Consider the following 19503-nt stretch of genomic DNA (forward strand, 5'->3'; position numbering starts at 1 on the left):
TGCAATGCAAGAGGTCCTAGTGTGCCCAACACTGTCTGCCTCTTCCTTTCTCTCTCACAAATAAATACTAAGATAAAACTCTCAGTGCCATCGCAAACTAGATGATGCAGCAAGCTTGGCACCATTTGCATGAAGCTACTCTGAAACCCTTCATCCACAGCACAAACACTGCTGCAGTCTTGGCATACACGAGACACGCTGGGTGAAGATGAGTATTTATTCACTTTACAGAGAGAACGGTGTTACACGGCCGTCAACAGCTTCGTTCATACACAAATGCAACTGTACACTGCTCCCCCAGGACGCCCCCGGGCTCCACTCTGCTGGGTGAGCAAGGGAAGCTCTGCCTCAGGGTGGCAGGTTTGTCTTACACGCTTGGTGGGAGACCGACTCCATCTGAGCAGCCCTTCTGCAGAGGGACATCTGTATGTCCTCTAGTGAGTATTGAGCCAACACTAGCTCCTTCTTTAAAAACAAGACAAATTACTGGTAATTTGAAAAGGCTTTCAAAGCGCACCAAAATACTTATTTATACACATGTAAAAAAATCTTGAGTAAGATTTATTAAATGGATACCCTAACACTGCTGAGGGTGGATAATGAAAGAGGGAAAACATTTAAATTAATGAATTATAAAAATATTTTTCTTTGAAAAAATTCCAACAAGGTTATCATTAATATCTAAAACCAAAGAGAAAAAATAAACACTTGTTCTTTGATCCATTAGTAATTTAAATAATAATGAAAAACTCTTCAAAAGCAGCTGTGACTGAAGTTTTTAAAAAGTCGCAAGTAATGAGCACTTCTCAATCTATACACTGGTGATTCTTTACAGGCAATCTGCAGACAGGAAAAATTCTTAATATGGCTAGAGCTTTGCTTCTTTAATTACATAATTGCTTAAAAAAATAAGTGGTTATTTTGGGGAAGCACTCCAAATAAACAATCTGGCTTGAGCCAGATTACCACAGTTAATGGACGAAGTCAGGATAATGGTGATTTGTTTATAATCAAGTTTTTAGTCCTTCCTTCATGTTTCATGAAAGTATATTAGGTTAAGTGTGCCAACTTTGGATCAGGATTTGATGGAGGATACCAACCTGAGATGAGAGCCACCTCCTTCCAAGCACCCAGGTCATGAACCCCTACGGGATGTGCCTATCTTCATTTCAGTCAGTTCCTGATATGACCAATCACACCAGAGTGTTAAAATTATAAAAATATATCATATATTGGACAATCATGTCAGTACATTGCAGAAAATGTGTCTATTTACTGTGTAAAGTTTATTAACATTTGAATGAAACACTCTTATTTACACAGTTAAAGTCTGGGGAGCTCAGGACAGCAAGTGTGGAACACCGCTGGAAACTGGACCTGCACAGCGGTCTCCGGCCTCCGGGCACAGGACGGCCTCCGGGGAGGACTGAGCAGCGCTGGGCATGGTGAGCCAGGGCTCGGGCGGTCTGCCGGGCAGGCTTGGTCTTCACTCCTCTTCACTTTCATTTTCAGGATCTAAATCAGAATCTCCATTTACTTCTTTCTCACTCGACATCTCTCTGTCCTCGCCATTTTCTTCTTTCTCTTCAGCGTCCTCATCTTCCTCCTCATTTTCTTCATCAATATCCTCTTTTACACTTTCTTTTTCATCCTCATCTTCATCCCAATTATCCTAGTAAGAATATTAAAAAAAAAATAAAATAAACATTTGTGAAATGCTCATTCTTGCACTGTAGAGACAGGCATTTATGTACCAGGGAATACCACTCACATCAGAATCCTTTTCTGCAATTTCATCATCAGATTCCTCTTCAGAAGATTCTATAGGAAGAAAAAAAAATCCTTACACTTACTATAAACACGTCAGAGACCATCTACATATGTATTAATGTATATGTAAATATGCATTTTTAAAGACGGGAATAAAAAACAAGAAAATAATCCAGTGAGAGACAAAAGAAGGTAATGAGAGAGAATTATGATCAAAACACATTATGAAAATTGTCATTAGTTTTTTTTTTTTAAAGAAAAAATAAGCAAATAAACTCTAGTAATTTACTTCTATTCGTCAGAGCATTATTTAAGGACCTCTGAGTCATGGGGATGTGTAAACTGATTTGGCAATTGTGATCTACAAGAGCAGAAAAGGTTTAGAAAAGGGTCAGGTGAGAAACTCCATTACCAAGTTGACCTTTAAAATAATTGAGTGTATGGAGAATGGAATTTCAAAGTGGGGGGGGATTACCATGGGGTATTTTTTTATAATCATGGAAAATGTTAATAAAAATTTAAAAAATTAAAAAAAGAAATGAAAAGAAAAATAAATAAATAAAATAATTTCAAAGGACAAAAAAAAATCGAGTGTGCGGGCTGAAGAGATGGCTCGGTGGTTACAGGTGCTTATGTGAAGAAGGATGGCCTGGGTTTGACTGTCCAGCACCCATGTAAAGCCAAATGCATGACTTGGACCAAGTGTCTAGAGTTTGTTTACAAGAGGCCCTGGTACAATATACACTCATTCTCTCTCCATCTGTGTCTCTCTAAAATAGTAAGTAAGTAGATATTTTAAGTTTAAAAACTAAATGTAAATACAAAGTAAAAATTTTAAAATGGCTCAAATGTTGCCCTATTCACCATCTACTCTACTCTACATTTTAAAATATATAAATTTTGTCCCTATCCTTCTAAGAAAAATTCACTACCTTTTTCAATCCCAAGGCCTCATGCATGCTAGATATTACTGATGCTGGAGAGATGGCTAAGCAATTAAAGGTGCCTGCTTACAATGCCTAATGGCCAGGGTTCAATTCTCCAATAACCCTACACAGCCAGATGCACCAAGAGGCACAAAGGTGTGAAGTTTGTTTGTAATGGCACTTGGCCCTGGTGGACCTGTTTTATCTTTCTCACTCCCCTCTGGTTTTAAAATTTCACCATTATGTGTAGTATTTTATGTTGCTGTATGATATATATAAAAAAAATTTTAAGACTCTGGTTACTTCGATTATTTAAGATAAAATGGACTAACTATGAGTTTTCTTTTTGCACAAGTACATGTGGAGGCCACAGTCAACACCACGAATTCCCCCACCCCTCAGCTTACACTTGAGACCAGGTCCCTCAGTGAAGTTAAACTCAGATTCTGCTCCACCCACTGGCTAGCAAGTACAAGGGACCCTTCTATGCCACCATGGCCCAGCTTTTATGTAGGTGCTAAGGGTCTGAACTTGGGTCCCCATGCTTTCACAGGAAGCTCTTTACAAACTGAATCATATACCCAGCTACAAGTTCCAGGCTGGCCTCAGACTCACAGTGATCCTCTGACTTCAGCCTCTCAAGTGCTGGATTAAAGATGTGTGTCACCATGCCTGTCTCCAGTGAATCTTTGTACAATCACTACATGAGTATTTTATGACATTATTATCACATTATAATCTGCAAATAAAGTAACTGGCAATGGCACATTTACTAAAACACTTTTTATTTATTTCTTTTTGAAACAGGCTCTGAGCCAAGCACAAGCTGTCCTCAAAGTCAAGGTGGTCTTCCTACCTCAGCCTCTAGAATGCAGGGACTGAAGTCATGTGCCACTATGTCCAGTTCACTAAAACACTTCTATAATCAATTTACTACTCAGGATCTGAGCATGACCTTAAAGGGTCCTTTTATTAACATACTAATTGTACAAATTCTTGTAAAATGTTTTCTTGACTCCCAAGGTGCCTAAAGGGGGAAGGGGCTGAAAAGAAACACCCACAAAACTGCCTGGACTGTGTGGTGGTTTTGGTTGAGTCCATTTCAAAGCATTTGCCTTTTAAGTCAATTTTTAGTCATTAGTTTTTCCTAACAAATAACCAATATCACCTGAGTTTTTAAGTATGTCTTCAGTTTATTCAGGGTTCTTCTTTGTGAATGTATCTCTTCTATACTTAATAGCCCTTTTTGTTATTCTATCATACTTTTTGCCTTGTCTATTTCCTGTAGGTTTTTGTGACACTAAGTTTTTATTACAAAAGATGTGAATCTTCTTGTTGTTAGGCAGAAACTAAATTTTAATAGTGTCCTATGCTGGAGAGATGGCTCAGTGGTTCCCACACTTGCCTGCAACAAGGACCCATGTAAGCCACATTGGGGGGGTGCATCTAGAGTTTGTTTGCAGGGGCTCTTAGAGGCCCTGACGCACCCATTCTCTCTCTGCCTCTCTTTCAAGTAAAGATTTACAGCGAGTGTGTGGGGGTCACACAACTAGAGCAAAGGCAAGGATCTCAAGTGTGTGGGGAATACGGTGGAAGGGAGAGAGCTAAGTTGGGGGAAAGGAAAGGGAGCCACTGCAAAGGGCAAAGGACAGGGCAGTGGTGGGAGAGGAATGACGTTGATATACATGCACAAAGGACAGAGGTCAGAAACGAAACACATGTACAAAACTGCTATGACAAAACCCATTACTTTTCATGCCAACTGAATGCTCCTTATACGAAGACCTTACAGAAACACTTTTACAGTGAGGTAAGAGAATTGTGTCCCTGAAACACTAGCTATCTAGTTCTACCTAGACTCTGCCCCCAACCCACCTTCTTCATACACCAACTTGGCCTGCTGTGCAGGAGAAGGCATTCTTTTCGTCTTCTCGGACGCGGTAACCTGGAAGACAGGGTGGAGGGGAACAGTGAGAGACGCAGCAGCACCACTGCCACTCCCAGCCCAGCAGCCCACTTCCAGTTTCCCATGGAGTGAGGTCTGGACACACATGGAAACGTGCACAACGAAATCCCTGCGTAGGTTCAGAGCCAGGGCTGGAAGGATGGCTCCGTGGTGGCATGCGCTCACTGCTGAGCAAGCACGCCGGGCCGAGGGCCTGAAAAGGCCTGATCTGACTTTGCAGAGCCCATGTGAATGGGAGAGCATGGCTGTGCGCCCAGTCCCACAAAGGCTAACAAGCCAGGAAGGCTGCCTGCACCCTTTCAAATGGACAAGTGGGGGGAGGGAAGGCATTACATGTAAGTTGCTAATAAAAAAAAAAAAAAAAGAAAAAGAAAAAGAAAATAGCAAACTCAAATATCAAAGGATCCAGGACCAGGCTCAGTGGTTAACAGCACTTTCTATCCCTCCCTCTCTCACACACACATAAATTAAATAAATGAATAAGCCAGGGACAGTGGCGCACACCTTTAATCCCAGCACACAGGAGGCAGAGGTAAGAGGATCAACATGAGTTCAAGACCACCCTGAGATGACATAATGAATTCCAAGTCAGCCTGAGCTACAGTGAAACTTTACCTTGAAAAACCAAAAAATAAATATAAATGAGTAAAAAAAAATTTAAGAGACTCTAGATTAAATCAGGCATGGTGGTGCATGCCTTTAATCCCAGCACCTGGGAGGTAGAGGTAGGAGGATCACCATGAGTTCAAGGCCACCCTGAGAATAAATAGTGAATTCTAGGTCAGCCTGGACTACAGTGAGACCCTTCCTCAAAAAACTCAAAAAAAAAAAAAAAAAAAGAGAGAGAGAGAGAGACTCTAGATTAACAGGTGGAGGAAAGGGCATCCATGTTATGCTGTGGCCACTGCACCTGAGCACCTATGGGCACAAAGAGTGTACGGGGAGCTGCACAGACACATGCATGTGTACACTCCACAACAGCATACATACATATACACATAAACTGGAGGGGGGAGGGATTTTCATCTGCTCAGATTACTAAGTACATGTACAGATGTGTAGCCCATGAGCACAAAGCAGAGGTCAGCGGGGCCCATCAGGTGTCCTCTTCCATCACTCATCCAGGTATTTCCTTGTGAGGTCCTTCCCGATTCCACAGCTTCTCTTTTCTGTGAGCCCCAGTGATCCTGCAGCACTGTGTGGCTATGCCCAGCTGTCTGTGCTGGCGCTAGGCGATCTCTCGGGCACTCGTGGCCACACCCAGGCCCTAACGCTTGCACGACAGCACTCGTTCCCACTTGTTTACCTTGTGACTTGCTCACAGTAACATCCTGACTGTATGAGCTAATATGTAAGGGAGAGGAAGTGTGCTTAACAGTGAAGCAAGAATACTTAACCTTTCACTGCCAACACTGGCAACACTTCCACGTTAAAGGATAGATTCTCGGACAGGCGTGATGGCACATGCCTTTAATCCCAGCACTGGGGAGGCAGAGGTAGGAGGATCACTTGAGTTCTAAGCCAACCTAAGACTAGATAGCGTATTCCATACCAGCATGTGCTAGAAAAAGACCTTACCTCAAAAAAAAGAATGGATTCTGTTTCTCTTACTGAAATAAGCACTTATTAATGTTAGGTAAACAATCTTCTCCATTCCTATCACACCCAAGTTTTAGCTGAAAAACAATTTGAGGGCTGGAGAGATGGCTTAGCAGTTAAGCGCTTGCCTGTGAAGCCTAAGGACCCCGGTTCAAGGCTCGGTTCCCCAGGTCCCACGTTAGCCAGATGCACAAGGGGGCACACGCGTCTGGAGTTCGTTTGCAGTGGCTGGAAGCCCTGGCGCGCCCATCCTCTCTCTCTCCCTCTATCTGTCTTTCTCCCTGTGTCTGTCGCTCTCAAATAAATAAATAAATAATGAACCAAAAAATGAACAAAAAAAATATTTTTAAAAAATTTGATTTGCTCACCTGTGTAATTAGAAGAATAAGCTTTCCATGAAGATGAGAGAGTTTCTGAAAAGTTTTGACTCTACTTTCCATTAGCTGGTAGAGTGTGCCTAGCTGATGTACAAGATCAGGCAACTAGGAACAAAACAAAAAAGAAGAAATGACTTCACATCATTACCACATTTTAGAGGAGAAAAATATAAAACTTATGCTGGAAACACCACAGTATTTTGCCACTGCTCAAGCATCTGCTCACAAGTAATTCTAGTAACACAGTACGGCACTATCACAAACTCATAGAAACAGAGGACCCTGGATATCCTCAGACAACGAACTACCTTTAAAAAAAAAGGCTTACAAGGAAGAAACAGTGAATAGGGCAACCTGCAGGGCGGAGCTCCAGTCAGCTAAGGTCAATGTGAGGTGAGATAGCCCCTTATATCTATAAAAATAAAACTGCAGGGCGGAGCTCCAGTCAGCTAAGGTCAATGTGAGGTGAGATAGCCCCTTATATCTATAAAATAACTGGATGGGGAGGCATTGCTCTAGAGATTCAGAGACTAGCAGGAAAGAGTAACAGAGGACAAAACTGACCTCACACACAGTATTTTAAAGCTGTTAATGCATCTTAGAGATCATGCTGAAGAAATTATACCAGAACTTCTGAAGTGGTTCTCGGAGGGGTAAAAGGTAGATTACGGTGGTTTTGAGGCCACACTGAGATTACACAGTGAATTCCAGATCAGCCAGGGCTAGAGAGTGAGACCCTGCCTTGAAAAACCAAAATAAACAAATAGCCCTTATTTGTAATATTTCTGACACTTGTACAAAAAGTAGTACTTCTTTTTTGTTCAAAGACAAAAGACAGTTAAAGATACCTGCTGAGGAAGAAGAAATGCAGGAGGAAAGGCAGTTTACTCAACAACTGTTGAGGGGTGTTGGCTCCTCCATGCTACATTTCTTTAATTTGTACATATTGATATGCTACTCAATGTTACACAACTACCCCGTTAGTTCCAGTTGAAGAGTTGAAGTTTTCTAGTCTACACAGTCCTAAGGCCACATGTTTACATGGATCATGCCATGCCTAACACCAGGCTACAAAGCCATCTCACATTCAAAGTCCTCAGTGCACCACAAGATTCTTGAAGCCTTGGGGACCCAACCCACTTGTACTGTAGCTTGTCTCTCTCACTTTCCATCATTTCTCAGCTTTCTACACAAAAAGAACAAACTGCAGAAAGGAATTTGTGAAACTGCATTAAAAGGAAAAGTAGCTGGGCATGATGATGCACGCCTGTAAACCCAGCGCTCTAGAGGCAGAGGTAGGAGTTCAAGGCCATCCTGAGACTACATAGTGATAGAAAAGAAAAGCTACAGCTTTAAAAAGAAAAAAAATGTTATAGGCTGGAGAGATGGTTCAATAGTTAATGCACTAGCCTGCAAAAGCTTTAACAACCCCAGTTTGATTCCCCAGTACCCACATAAAGCCAGATATACAAAGTGACATGTGCATCTGGAATTCATTTCCAGCAGCCAGAGGCCCTGGCATGGCCATTCTCTTTCTCTTGCTTTGGAAATAAAATATTTTTTACATTTTTTCAAAAAGTGGAAATAAATTTTCAGCTACACACTAAAATATTCAAAAAAAAAAGTATTGATAAATTGCTAATAAAAATCTAACTTATAATCATAATTGCAATTCTACTTTAAAATAAAACTGATAGTTGGATATGGGGAACTTATATCTTAGCATTCAGAACCTGATATGCTGAGGCAAGAGGAACAGTGAGAGTCTGAGGTCACTATGGAGTACACACTGCGTTACAGGACAGTCAGGCATGAAGCCCTGTCTCATAAAATATCCCTTTTGTGTGTCTGTCTATATTTATGGCAAAGTACCCAAATCACAACATAACACAAAAATTGGGGGCTGGGGCTAGAGATGGTTTAGCGGTTAAGCACTTGCCTGTGAAGCCTAAGGACCCTGGTTCAAGGCTCGATTCCCCAAGACCCACATTAGCCAGATGCACAAGGGGGCATATGCATCTGAAGTTTGTTTGCAGTGGCCAGAAGCCCTGGCATGTCCATTCTCTCTTTCTCTCTGCCTGTCGCTCTCAAATACTTAAGAATAAACCAAAAAAAAAATTTTTAATTGGGGTCTGACAGGGATGGGATACCCTCCAGTGACTTGTTGGCCAGGGAGGTCCCTGATGCCCCCAAAACATTATAGGCCAGTGCCGAGGCCCTTGGTTCTCCACCAGGAACAGATGGTAAGACCCTATTGCTGAAGACTCCACATACTTGGGCTGCAAGGCCACTGAGAAATCCTGCTGGAACTGAGCTCAACACCACCTCCATGTAGACCAGCTGACAGAAAGCAGGAAAAAGCCATACTGCATGCAGTTCAATGAGGGAGAGAAAAATCACCAGTGAAGATACTCAACAGCGGACACTACAAGCCTTATATTTGGCAAAAAAAAAAGGCCAAATGAGTGCAATAGTGACACATCTATCATGAAAAACCAACTGCCCTCTAATTGGACTGGAATCCCAATCCTGGGAGGGAATACATCCCTGATACTGAAAACCTACAACAGAAGTAGTTATGAGCCCTAGGGGTATAACGCCTGCTGCTGTCTGGCAAAATGTATATACCATGCTCACCAAACTGCCCAGTAAGCACTTCTCTTAATGTCCATACCCATATATTAATGCTATTCTCACTTTTGCTTTGAGAATCTTCTCTTTTCAGATAGCAGTAACCTTGAGATGACTCAGAAGGCATCATGGTGCTGAGAAGTGACAGAGGAGTGCTCAGCATTGAATATCTCAATCACACCTTCCAAGGCTCAGGGTCCATTGCTGAACAAGTGGCAGAAGGAATGGAAGAGCCAAAGGAAGGGCAGGACTCCTTACAACGTGCTCCCTCCAGACGTAAAATGGCCTGGATATCCATGACCTCACAGTGCCTGACACTACCTACACAAGACCATCATAAGAGGAGGAAAAGATCACGACATCAAAATAAAAGAGACTGATTGAGAGGGGGAGAGAATATGATGGAGAATGGAGTTTCAAAGGGGAAAGTGGGGGGGAGGAGGGAGGGCATGGGGGGGAGGAGGGAGGGCATTACCTTAGAATATAGCTTACAATCATGGAAGTTGTTAAAAAAAAAAATTGGGGGCTGAAGAGATGGCTTAGTGTCGCTAAGGCACTGCCTGCAAAGCCAAAGATCGCAGGATTGATTCCCTAGGATGCACAAAGGGGCCCATGCGTCATGAGTTCATTTGCAGCAGCCGGACACCCATATTTTTTCTCTCTTCCCCCTCTCTCAAAATAAGTAAATAAAACCAAAGAATACATTCTCTTTAGATCTTATGCTCTCTCTCTCATCTGCATACGAAACTTAAATACTAACAAAAGTTGACATCAACACAAGCAAAATGTCAGGGATTAAATAATTGTGTCATTTTAACACAACTACCTTTTATTGCCCTGGGGCAAAGCAGAGGTATGTTAGTATATATAAAAGCGTTAAAAACTTGCCACGTTTTTAAAAGAGGCAATGGGACTAGGGAGGTGGCTCGGTAGTTTATAGGCTTGCAAAAGTTGTCACCTGGGGTCCAGCTCCCCAGCACCTACGCCAACACCAACCACAAGAGGTGGCACGAGGGCTGGGGAAACGGCTCAGAGGTGAAGGCACGTGCTACAGCACCTAAGGGTCCGGTCCAATTCCCCAGTGCACCCACATAAAGCCAGATGCACAAAGTGTCTCGTGTGCACGCTGGGAGTTCATCTGCAGGAGCTAGAAGCCCTGATATACCCACTCATTATTTTCTTTTTCCTTTTCCTCACACATGCTCTCAAATAACAAGTAAATAGAATATTTTAAAAATAATTAAAGAAATAAGTATATATATATATACACAATTTTTCTTTGCTGAGGTTAGGGTTATTAAAAAATACCTGAAGCCTAATATGACAACTTGTTTTCTCTTTCCTATATTATTCAAATCCCTCTACAGAATATGACTTTTAAAATCCAAGATGAGGGCTGAAGGGAGGGCTCCATGGTTAAGGTGCTTGCTTGCAAGGCCTAATGGCCTGAGTTCAATTCCCCAGGACCCATGTTCAGCCAGATGCACAAAGTGGTATATGCACCTGGAGCTCCTTTGAAGCAGCTGGAGCCCTGTCATGCCCATTCTGTTTCTCTTCTCTTCCTCTCTCCTTCTCTCTTCCTTTCTCTTTTCTTCCCCTCTCTCTCTTCCCTTCTCTCTCTCTGCTTGCAAATAAATAAAAATATTTAAAGGGCTGCAAAGATGGCTTACCAGTTAAGGCATTTGCCTATGCAGCCTAAGAACTTAGGTTCGATTCCCCAGGACCCACATAAAACCAGATGCACAAAAGCAACACATGAGTTTGGAGTTTGTCTGCATTGGCTGGAGGCCCTAGTTTGCCCATATTCTTCCCCCTCAAATAAGTAAATAAATAAATTTTTTAAAAATATATTTTAAAATCCAAGAGGGGAAGCAGGGTATGGTGGCATACACCTTTAATCCCAGCACTCTGGAGGCAGAGGTAGGAGGATTGCCAGGAGTTTGAGGCTGCTTTAAGGCTACACAGTGAATTCCAAGTCAGCCTGGGCTAGAGCAAGACCCTACCTCAAAAAACCAAATAAATGAGTAAATAAATATCCAAGAGGGGGGAAAAGACCAATTTATTAAAGGCCACAAGAGTGTCATATAAATGGGTTCATGTCAAGGCATAAGTTAGGGGAAAATAAAATCTCTAAAGGAAGCACTTAATAGGTGAAGATAGAACAATGGTCTTAGTTGGTAACCCTTACCAAGAGCCACTCTATTGGCCTCAGAAAATACTTACTGTGGACAGGTATGATGCATGAACTGTTAGCACACATTTCAGCCACTGAACCATTACAACAGCACTGAAAAAGAAAAACACCCAAGTAAACTAAAGTTATAAATCAAAACTAAACAAAGCCTAATGATACAAGTGGAAAATTGTGAACTTGCCCACACTAAACCCTCAAATTACAAGCCATACCCTTGCATTTTCTGAGTCTATATAAAACTTCTATGAAATGCTAATCCTTTGGGGCGGGGGGAGTTACACTGAGAAAAGGTTGAAATTGCCTCCTAAAACAATTCAACTAATGCCAGCAATGATGACCATGAACACCGAGCTTGAATTTTCCACTTTATATAAGGTCATGATATTCACATAGGAACCAACAACAACCAGGTCTTTCACATAGACCAAATCCACTTATAAATATTCTATTTAATAAGTCCTTTAGCTTTCCTCTTGTAAATTCACAAAAGCCTATCAGGAAATTAAAAACTAATAAAATAAAAAATAAAAATATTATATATGCCAACAAGTTTGGTATCTTATAGATATCTACTTCCAAATCATAGCTAAAAAAAGGGAGGGGCTAGGAAGATGGCCTGCAAAGCCTAAGGACACAGGTTCAATTACCCAGTTCCCACATAAGCCAGATACACAAGGTGGCGCATGCGTCTGGAATGAGTTTGCAAAGACTAGAAGCCCTGGTGCGCCCATACCTCTCCTCCCCTCTGCTTACAAATACATAAAATATTTAAAAAGTAACTTCAGTCACCCAAACAGCTTACCTGTTGGGATGGCCTTGCAACCTCTTTGTAAGCTAAGGGAGAGGAAAGCAGCGTTAGCGGCAGCACTTCACAGACTATTTCTATCACGCTGGGATGAAATGACAGCAGCACCACTGAGCCATCTGATCTACATTCACCAATGTAAGATATTTGAATTCGGTCCCATCAGCGTTATTACCTGATAGAAACCTAGGCTACAGGTTCGTGTGAAATGTTCAGAACAAGAAAACCCACTGAGACATAAAATAGTGATTGCCAATATCTAGGGAAGAGGGGCAGCCATTAAGGCACCACAAATAGTACAGGATTTCTTTTGGGAGTGACAATTATACAACCTATGAAAAGAAAAAAAACTGGATGTTGCACAAGAGTGATTTTTATCATGTATAAGTAATATTTCCACTTTAAAACAAATACATAGGGGCTGGAGAGATGGCTTAGTGGTTAAGGCACTTGCCTGCAAAGCCAAATGACCCAGGTTCAATTCCCCAGGACCCACATAAGCCAGATGCACAAGGTGGTACATGCATCTGGAGTTCGTTTGCAGAGGCTACAAGCCATGGTGCGCCCATATTCTCTCTCTCTCTCTCTCAAATAAAGAAATAAAAATACATTTAAAAAGAGAGAGCCAGGCGGGGTGGCGCAGGCCTTTAATCCCAGCACTCGGGAGGCAGAGATAGGAGGATCGCCCTGAGTTCAAGGCCACCCTGAGACTACACAGTTAATTCCAGGTCAGCCTGGACCAGAGTGAGACCCTACCTTGAAAAACCAAGAGAGAGAGAAAAAAGAAAATACATAGGAGCCGGGCATGGTAGCTCACACCTTTAATCCCAGCACTCGGGAGGCAGGGATAGGAGGATCACCAGATGGAAGCCACCTTGAGACTGCATAGTGAATTCCAGGTCAGCCTGGGCTAGAGCGAGACCAAAAAAAATAAAAATAAAAAAAAACACCAACAAATAGACGACTGGCATATCTATTTTTGGTGTAAACATTATCATACAACCAGGAGCACACACTTTTCTAATGTGTAATGCTGCTTTCTTAATGGGAAAACCAGCCTACACTATTAATAATACCTGCAGTGGTTTGATTCAGGTGTGCCCCATAAACTCAGGTGTTCTGAATGCTAGGTTCCCAGCTGATGGAGATTTGGGAATTAACAACTCCTGGAGGGAGTGTGTTGTTGGGGGCAGGCTTATGAGTGGTATAGCCAGTTTCCCCATACCAGTGTTTGGCACACCCTCCTATTGTTATTGTTCACCTATGTTGGCCAGGGGGTGATGTCCACCCTCTGCTCATGCCATCGCTTTCCCTGACATCATGGAGCTTCCCCCTCGCACCTATAAGCCAAAATAAACCTCTTTTTCCCCCACAATCTGCTCTTGGTTGGGTAATTTCTACCAGCAATTCAAACCTGAATGCAACACCTAACTAGTCTAAGGAACACTTTGTATAAAACAAATGTAATTATTTAATTCCTAATAAGAAAGTATCTACTTCATCTTCAATTTTGAGTAATTTGCATCCACTCGTTTAAGATTTTGGTGGAATTAAATATACTTGTTTCTACTTGGGGGGCAGGATGACACTCTAGCCCAGGCTGACCTGGAACTCACTCTGTAGCCCAAGCTGGCCTCAAACTCACAGATCCTCCTATCTTGACCTCCTGGACGTAATAGGGAAAGCAAAAGTAAGGTTTGGGGGCTTCATGTTGGCGTTTTCTACTGTAATCCCCATGAAGGACAACTTGCAAGTGTTTCCAAGTAGAGAGACCACACTCGCTGCTGGTGGAGAAAGGTAAAATGACCGTTACAGTTCCTTTCTCTGCCTCAGCGATCCACCAACGTCATCTTCCACCAATTCATCTCATTCTTTCTCTGGATACATGCATCCATGCCTAGTACAGATCAGCTTCTCTGTATCTGGATTTTCCTCTTTGATTCAGAGCAGGGCTGTTATGCTGAAGTGCTGCTTACCTCTTGTAAGAGTGGAATAACTGCATGCAAGGGTATCCTTAACACAGTCTTCTTTATTAGATTTAAATTCCTAGTTTGAAGTACTTTCTGTGAGAAAATAAAAAAGGTTTATTCAGGTAAGCATACTTAAAAATAATACAGGAAATAAATTATTTGAAATAGCCCAGGATAATACATCACTAACTATTTAGAGAATCAAGCTGAGGGATGGAAAGAAGGCTGCATCATGCCATTGTAGAGAAAAAATAAGTAGTCTCCAGACATCAAGAAATTTTTCATCTATTTCTTATATGAAATACAAAGATCATTTCTAGACACTTAGATACAAGTATGTACCATTTTAGAGACATTCTCCAACTGCCATTTTATTAAATTAGACCTGTATCCACATAAGAGTTAACAACACAATAATGCATCACAGAAAAGCATTCAGACTGAAAGAAACCTTTTAAAACTATTAGCAATTTGGGGCTGGGGAGATGGCTTAGCAGATAAGGCACATGCCTGCAAAGCCTAAGGACCCAGGTTCAATTCCCCAATACACAGGTAAATTAGGTGCACAAGGTGGTGCATGTGCCTGGAGTTCATTTGCAGTGGTTAGGAGGCCCCGGCATACCCATTCTATCTGCCCCACCTCAAATAAAATAATAAAGTTTTTAAAAAACTATCAGCATTTTGTAAAATTTTAAAACAAATAGAAGACCACATAGTGAATGCTTCAAGCATAGCCTTTTAAGGCCAGATTTCTCCAAAAGACCCAGTCTCTACCCTGAGTTGTAGAAGAGCAGACAGAAGGACCAGACAGAGGGCTCAGCAGTTATAGGCACTTGCTTGCAAGTCTGCCCAGCCAAGTTTGAATCTCAGCATCCACACAAAGCTAGAGGCAAGGTAAGAGTTTGGGAGCTGGTGGACCATGAAGTCTGGCAGCAAAGCATGACAGTGAGAAGTAGAGGACCAACAACCCAAGTTTGTCCTCTGACCTCCACACAAATCCCCTTCCTCGTACAGGACCCCACAAAGACAAGGGGACAGAGCAGGCCAGTAGTGATGCTATCCCACAGAACTGACATCCACTTGGACAAATAGCTTTCAAGTTGCCAGTGAGAAAACTCACAGCACAGGAGGAGGAAGCAGAGAACTTTCAGGCCTGCTACCCCTTTCTCTTAAGCACTTTCCAATGTAAACTGAAGAGCACCCAAAGAGCAGACACAGAAGACTAGTTTCTAATCTTTCATCAGTTAGTAACATACCTTCTCAGAATTCCTTGCAGATTTTATTTGCTTATAAAATTACCTTCATATCTTAAGCCCATCAATTTAAAAACTATCACATAATTACAAATTTTCTTAGATAAACCACAGAAAGCACTTTCTTTTTTCAGAATTATGCCTTAGGCATGAAACGGCTTTGGCCAAGCAGGCATCAAGCTAGGATGAACAAAGGGCTTCCATTTGCTCTGCCCCTGACTGATATAAGGCCTCCACCACCACCAATAAGGCTCTGCTTTGCCCATTGTCAGGGGCCAGAAAGCATTTTATAGACAACCACGAGGGAGCAGGATAATGGGCTGTCCTGATTCGATAATTTTCAGTTAACCTAAATTTTCATTTGCATATAGCCAACATACAAGTTTTAAGGCAAAATATGAAATGAAGCATAATGATACAAACAGACCTATAACCCTAGCTACGTGAACGCTAAGACAGAGGAATCACAAATTCCAGGCTGGGCAGTTGAGCAGCGCCTTGTCTAAAAATGAGAGTTTTTAAGGCAGGAATGGTGTTTGGGAGGCAGAGGTAGAACTGCTGTGAGTTCAAGGCTACCCTGGGAATACAGAGTGAATTCCAGGCCAGCCTGAGCAGAGTGAGACCCTACCTGGGGGGGAGGGGCCTTTTTAAAGGCCAGGGAGTATATCTCAGTGATAGAACACTTGCACACATATCCCAGGCCCAGGGCTGAAACTCCAGTACTTGATTATAGTAGCCTATAATCCTCAGCACTCAGGAGGCTAAGGCAGGAGTTCAAGGCCAGCCTGGACTAGATGGTAACAGCAGATAAGCAGCTCAGTGGAACAGCGCTTGGCTAGTATGCACAGAGGCCCTGGGTACAATCCCCACACCACAGAGGCAAACAAACAAGAAGTCCCACCGATTAGAACTTCAATAATGAAGGTGACAGATGTAACCTGATAATCATCTGACCATCTCCTTATTAGAAAAACGCTCTGTTCTCCAAGCTGTCATCATCTAGAAGACACAGAGCATCCTGTACTGTCTAGCTTGCACTGTGTATTTTGGAGACACTGTCTCTCAAGATTCATCCAATGCCAGGCTCCCCTGACTTTAACCAAGAGCCATGCTGCAAGCCATGGTTTAGACTGGAAAACTGATTAGGAAATAGCCAGGCACAGTGGCGCACACCTTTAATCCCAGCACTCAGGAGGCAGAGGTAGAAGGATCTCTGAGTTCAAGGCCACGTAAGACTACATAGTGAATTCTAGGTCAGCCTGGGCTAGAATGATAAGAAACAGAAAAGGACCAGGTGCCTGCCAGACATGGAGACATAGCCTGTAGTCCCAGAATTCAAAAGGCAGAGACGCAAGAGGATGGCCACAAGCACAAGGCTGTACCAGACAGTTCTAGGCCAGCCACGGATATAACGGAGAAAAACAAACAACAGGTGGGGATGTGGCTCAGTTGGTAGAGTGTTTGCCAAGCACTCAAGTAGGCCTGGGCTGAGTTCCTAGCACTGCATAAAAACGTGGTGGAGCCCATAATCCCAACACTTGAGAAGTGCAGGCAATATCTAATAGTTCACAGTCATCCTCAGTTACACAGCAAGATCAAAACCAGCCTTAGTGATGAGAGCCTTTTCAAAGGGGCGGACAGGAAAAATGCTCAAGGGTAGAGGGAGCAGGGAGAAAGTGTGAAATCTGTGCTCTAAATTTTAGAGAATGTACAGGGTTGCGATCAACAAACACACCTACATGTACTGAGTGAACAACAGATGCACACCAGAATTACAGAAGGCAAGTAAGAATGAGGCCTAGTCACATAGAAGTTACCTAGACACCCAGAGAATTCTTAACAATCGCTGTAATATTTGACTACATGCTAGTAATTCAAACTACACTTAAGGGAGCTAGAGAGATGGTGAGAAGGCTCTTACTAACAAAGCCTGATAAACCAAGTTCAGATCCCTAGTGCCTACATAAATGGTGCATAAGTCTGAAATTTATTTGCAGTGGGAGAAGACACTGGTGAATCCATATTCCCTCTTTCTGACTTTGCACCTCTCCCCAAACCTGCAAATATATACATACATGTATTTGTGTTTGTGTGTATGGTTAGTTTTTGTTTTGTTTTGTTTTGGGGGGGGGTTTCAAGGTAAGGTTTCACTCTAGTCCAGGCTGATCTGGAATTGGCTATAATATTCTCAGGGCAGCCTCGAACTCACGGCGATCCTCTTACCTTTAATCCCAGCACTCCAGAGGCAGAGGTAAGAGGATCGCCGTGAGTTCAAAGCCGCCCTGAGACTACATAGTGAATTCCAAGTCAGCCTGGGCTAGAGTGAGACCCTATTGGGGGTGGGGGGGAGGCTGCTGGAAGAGCCCAGCGTGGTTGGTGGTATACACCTTTAATCCCAGTTCTTGGGAGGCAGCAGGTAGGAGGCTATCCGAGAGTTTTAGGACACCCGGAGACTACATACTGAATTCCAGGACAGTCTGGCCTAGAATAAAACCCTACCATGGGGGGGGGATGGAGAAGGGGGAACTGGGGGGGGTGGAGAAGGAGGAACTGGCTGGAGTTGGGTATGGTGGCAGGCGCCTTTAATCCCAGCACTCAGGAAGCAGAAGTGGAAGGATCACTGAGAGTTCAAGGCCACCAAGAGAATACATAGTGAATTCCAGGTCAGCCTAGACTACAGTGAGATCCTACCTTGACTCCCCCCCAAAAGAAACAAGAATGACATTTGATAATTTTAAATAACTACTGTTAACTTGAGGGCAGGCAGAGGGTATGGTACAATAATGGATCATTTGAAGTTGAATAGGTAGGTATCTGTCCACAGGTGAAATACTACTGGATTATTTCTAGCTTGTTCTAATACTGACAATCTCTAAGATTTGCTTCACCGTCTCTCAGAGAGGCATATGGACAGTTAGACAAACCTGGGCGGGCAGGCAGGATGACTGGGTATGTTGCTAGTAACTTTGAAACTGAGCAATGACTTCATGTTGATCCACTCTATTTTAAAAATATCTTGGGCTGGAGAGATGGCTTAGCGGTTAAACACTTGCCAGTCAGGCCTTAAGAACCCGGTTAGAGGCTCGATTCCCCAGGACCCACATTAGCCAGATGCACAAGGGGCACACATGTCTAGAGAGCCCTTGCAGTGGCTAGAGGCCCTGGCATGCCCATTCTCTATCTATCTATCTGCCCCTTTCTCGCTCTGTCTGTTGCTCATAAATAAATAAATAAATAAATAAATAAATAAATAAATAAATAATCTTAAGTACCTGGTTCACCTACCAAAGAAGGGGTCAAAGCATAAACACATAGGAAATCATGGCAGGTAAATTATACTACATTTCATAATCCTTGTCGATCATTTCTGCAGGCATTTTTTAATCAAGTCCTCACCAGGTTTCTATGCCAAGGTGAACTAAAATTTACCTTCATATGCATGTTCACAAAATACTCTAAAGTGCCAGCCCTGTGGTCTCCTCTCCATGCAGTTACCTTAGGCACAAATACTAGCTATTACCACAAAATCAGATAGAATCAGAGAAAGTATCTTTGGGTCACAGATTAAACATCACTACTGCTGAGAAATTAGGAAAGCACATAGTAAATGTAAATTGTTTTACTCTGATCAGGCAGTGTTTAAACCCAATGGTTTCACGCTTTCATCTCCTACGTAGATAGGTAACTGGGAAACATGAAGGGCCATACTGAGAAACTTCATACAGGCAGCCACTAATTTACACAGAAGCCACACATACCTCCCTCATAGTTTCTACAACGTCTACCTGTAGGTATCTCACAGCATAACCCCAGCCCTCTTGCATATTCTGCCCAGCCTCCTACCCATTGCCAAGGTTCCACCTCACCGACTCCCCTCACAGCCAGGGGGAATTAAGTTTCTGGAATCCAGAGTAAAAACTCAGGAACACATTCTTCTACAGAAAAAAAAAAATAAATTGTGATCTAGAATGCTGAATGTCACAATTCAGCTACACTTTACATAAGCTTGTCT

At 42.6% G+C, this 19503-nt stretch overlaps 1 protein-coding gene and 1 non-coding gene across 2 annotated transcripts in view; both read right to left on the reverse strand.

Annotated features, from left to right (window-relative positions):
• Positions 1–203: 203 nt before the first annotated feature.
• Positions 204–19503, reverse strand: part of Wdr43 (WD repeat domain 43) — a 56290-nt gene continuing 36990 nt past the window's right edge. Inside the window, exons 12-18 of the mRNA XM_045150856.1 lie at positions 14245–14331; positions 12266–12297; positions 11493–11556; positions 6630–6743; positions 4572–4641; positions 1772–1821; positions 204–1672 (exon numbers count right to left, since the gene is read on the reverse strand). Of these exons, the coding sequence (XP_045006791.1) occupies positions 1487–1672; positions 1772–1821; positions 4572–4641; positions 6630–6743; positions 11493–11556; positions 12266–12297; positions 14245–14331 (603 nt within the window). The 3' untranslated portion in view covers positions 204–1486. The remainder of the gene's footprint in view (positions 1673–1771; positions 1822–4571; positions 4642–6629; positions 6744–11492; positions 11557–12265; positions 12298–14244; positions 14332–19503) is intronic.
• Positions 15626–15768, reverse strand: LOC123461353. Its single transcript, XR_006637639.1, has one exon. It is a non-coding gene; the product is annotated as a small nucleolar RNA SNORA48 (small nucleolar RNA).

This window comes from Jaculus jaculus, chromosome 5 (assembly GCF_020740685.1).
Source record: "Jaculus jaculus isolate mJacJac1 chromosome 5, mJacJac1.mat.Y.cur, whole genome shotgun sequence".
NCBI lineage: Eukaryota > Metazoa > Chordata > Mammalia > Rodentia > Dipodidae > Jaculus > Jaculus jaculus.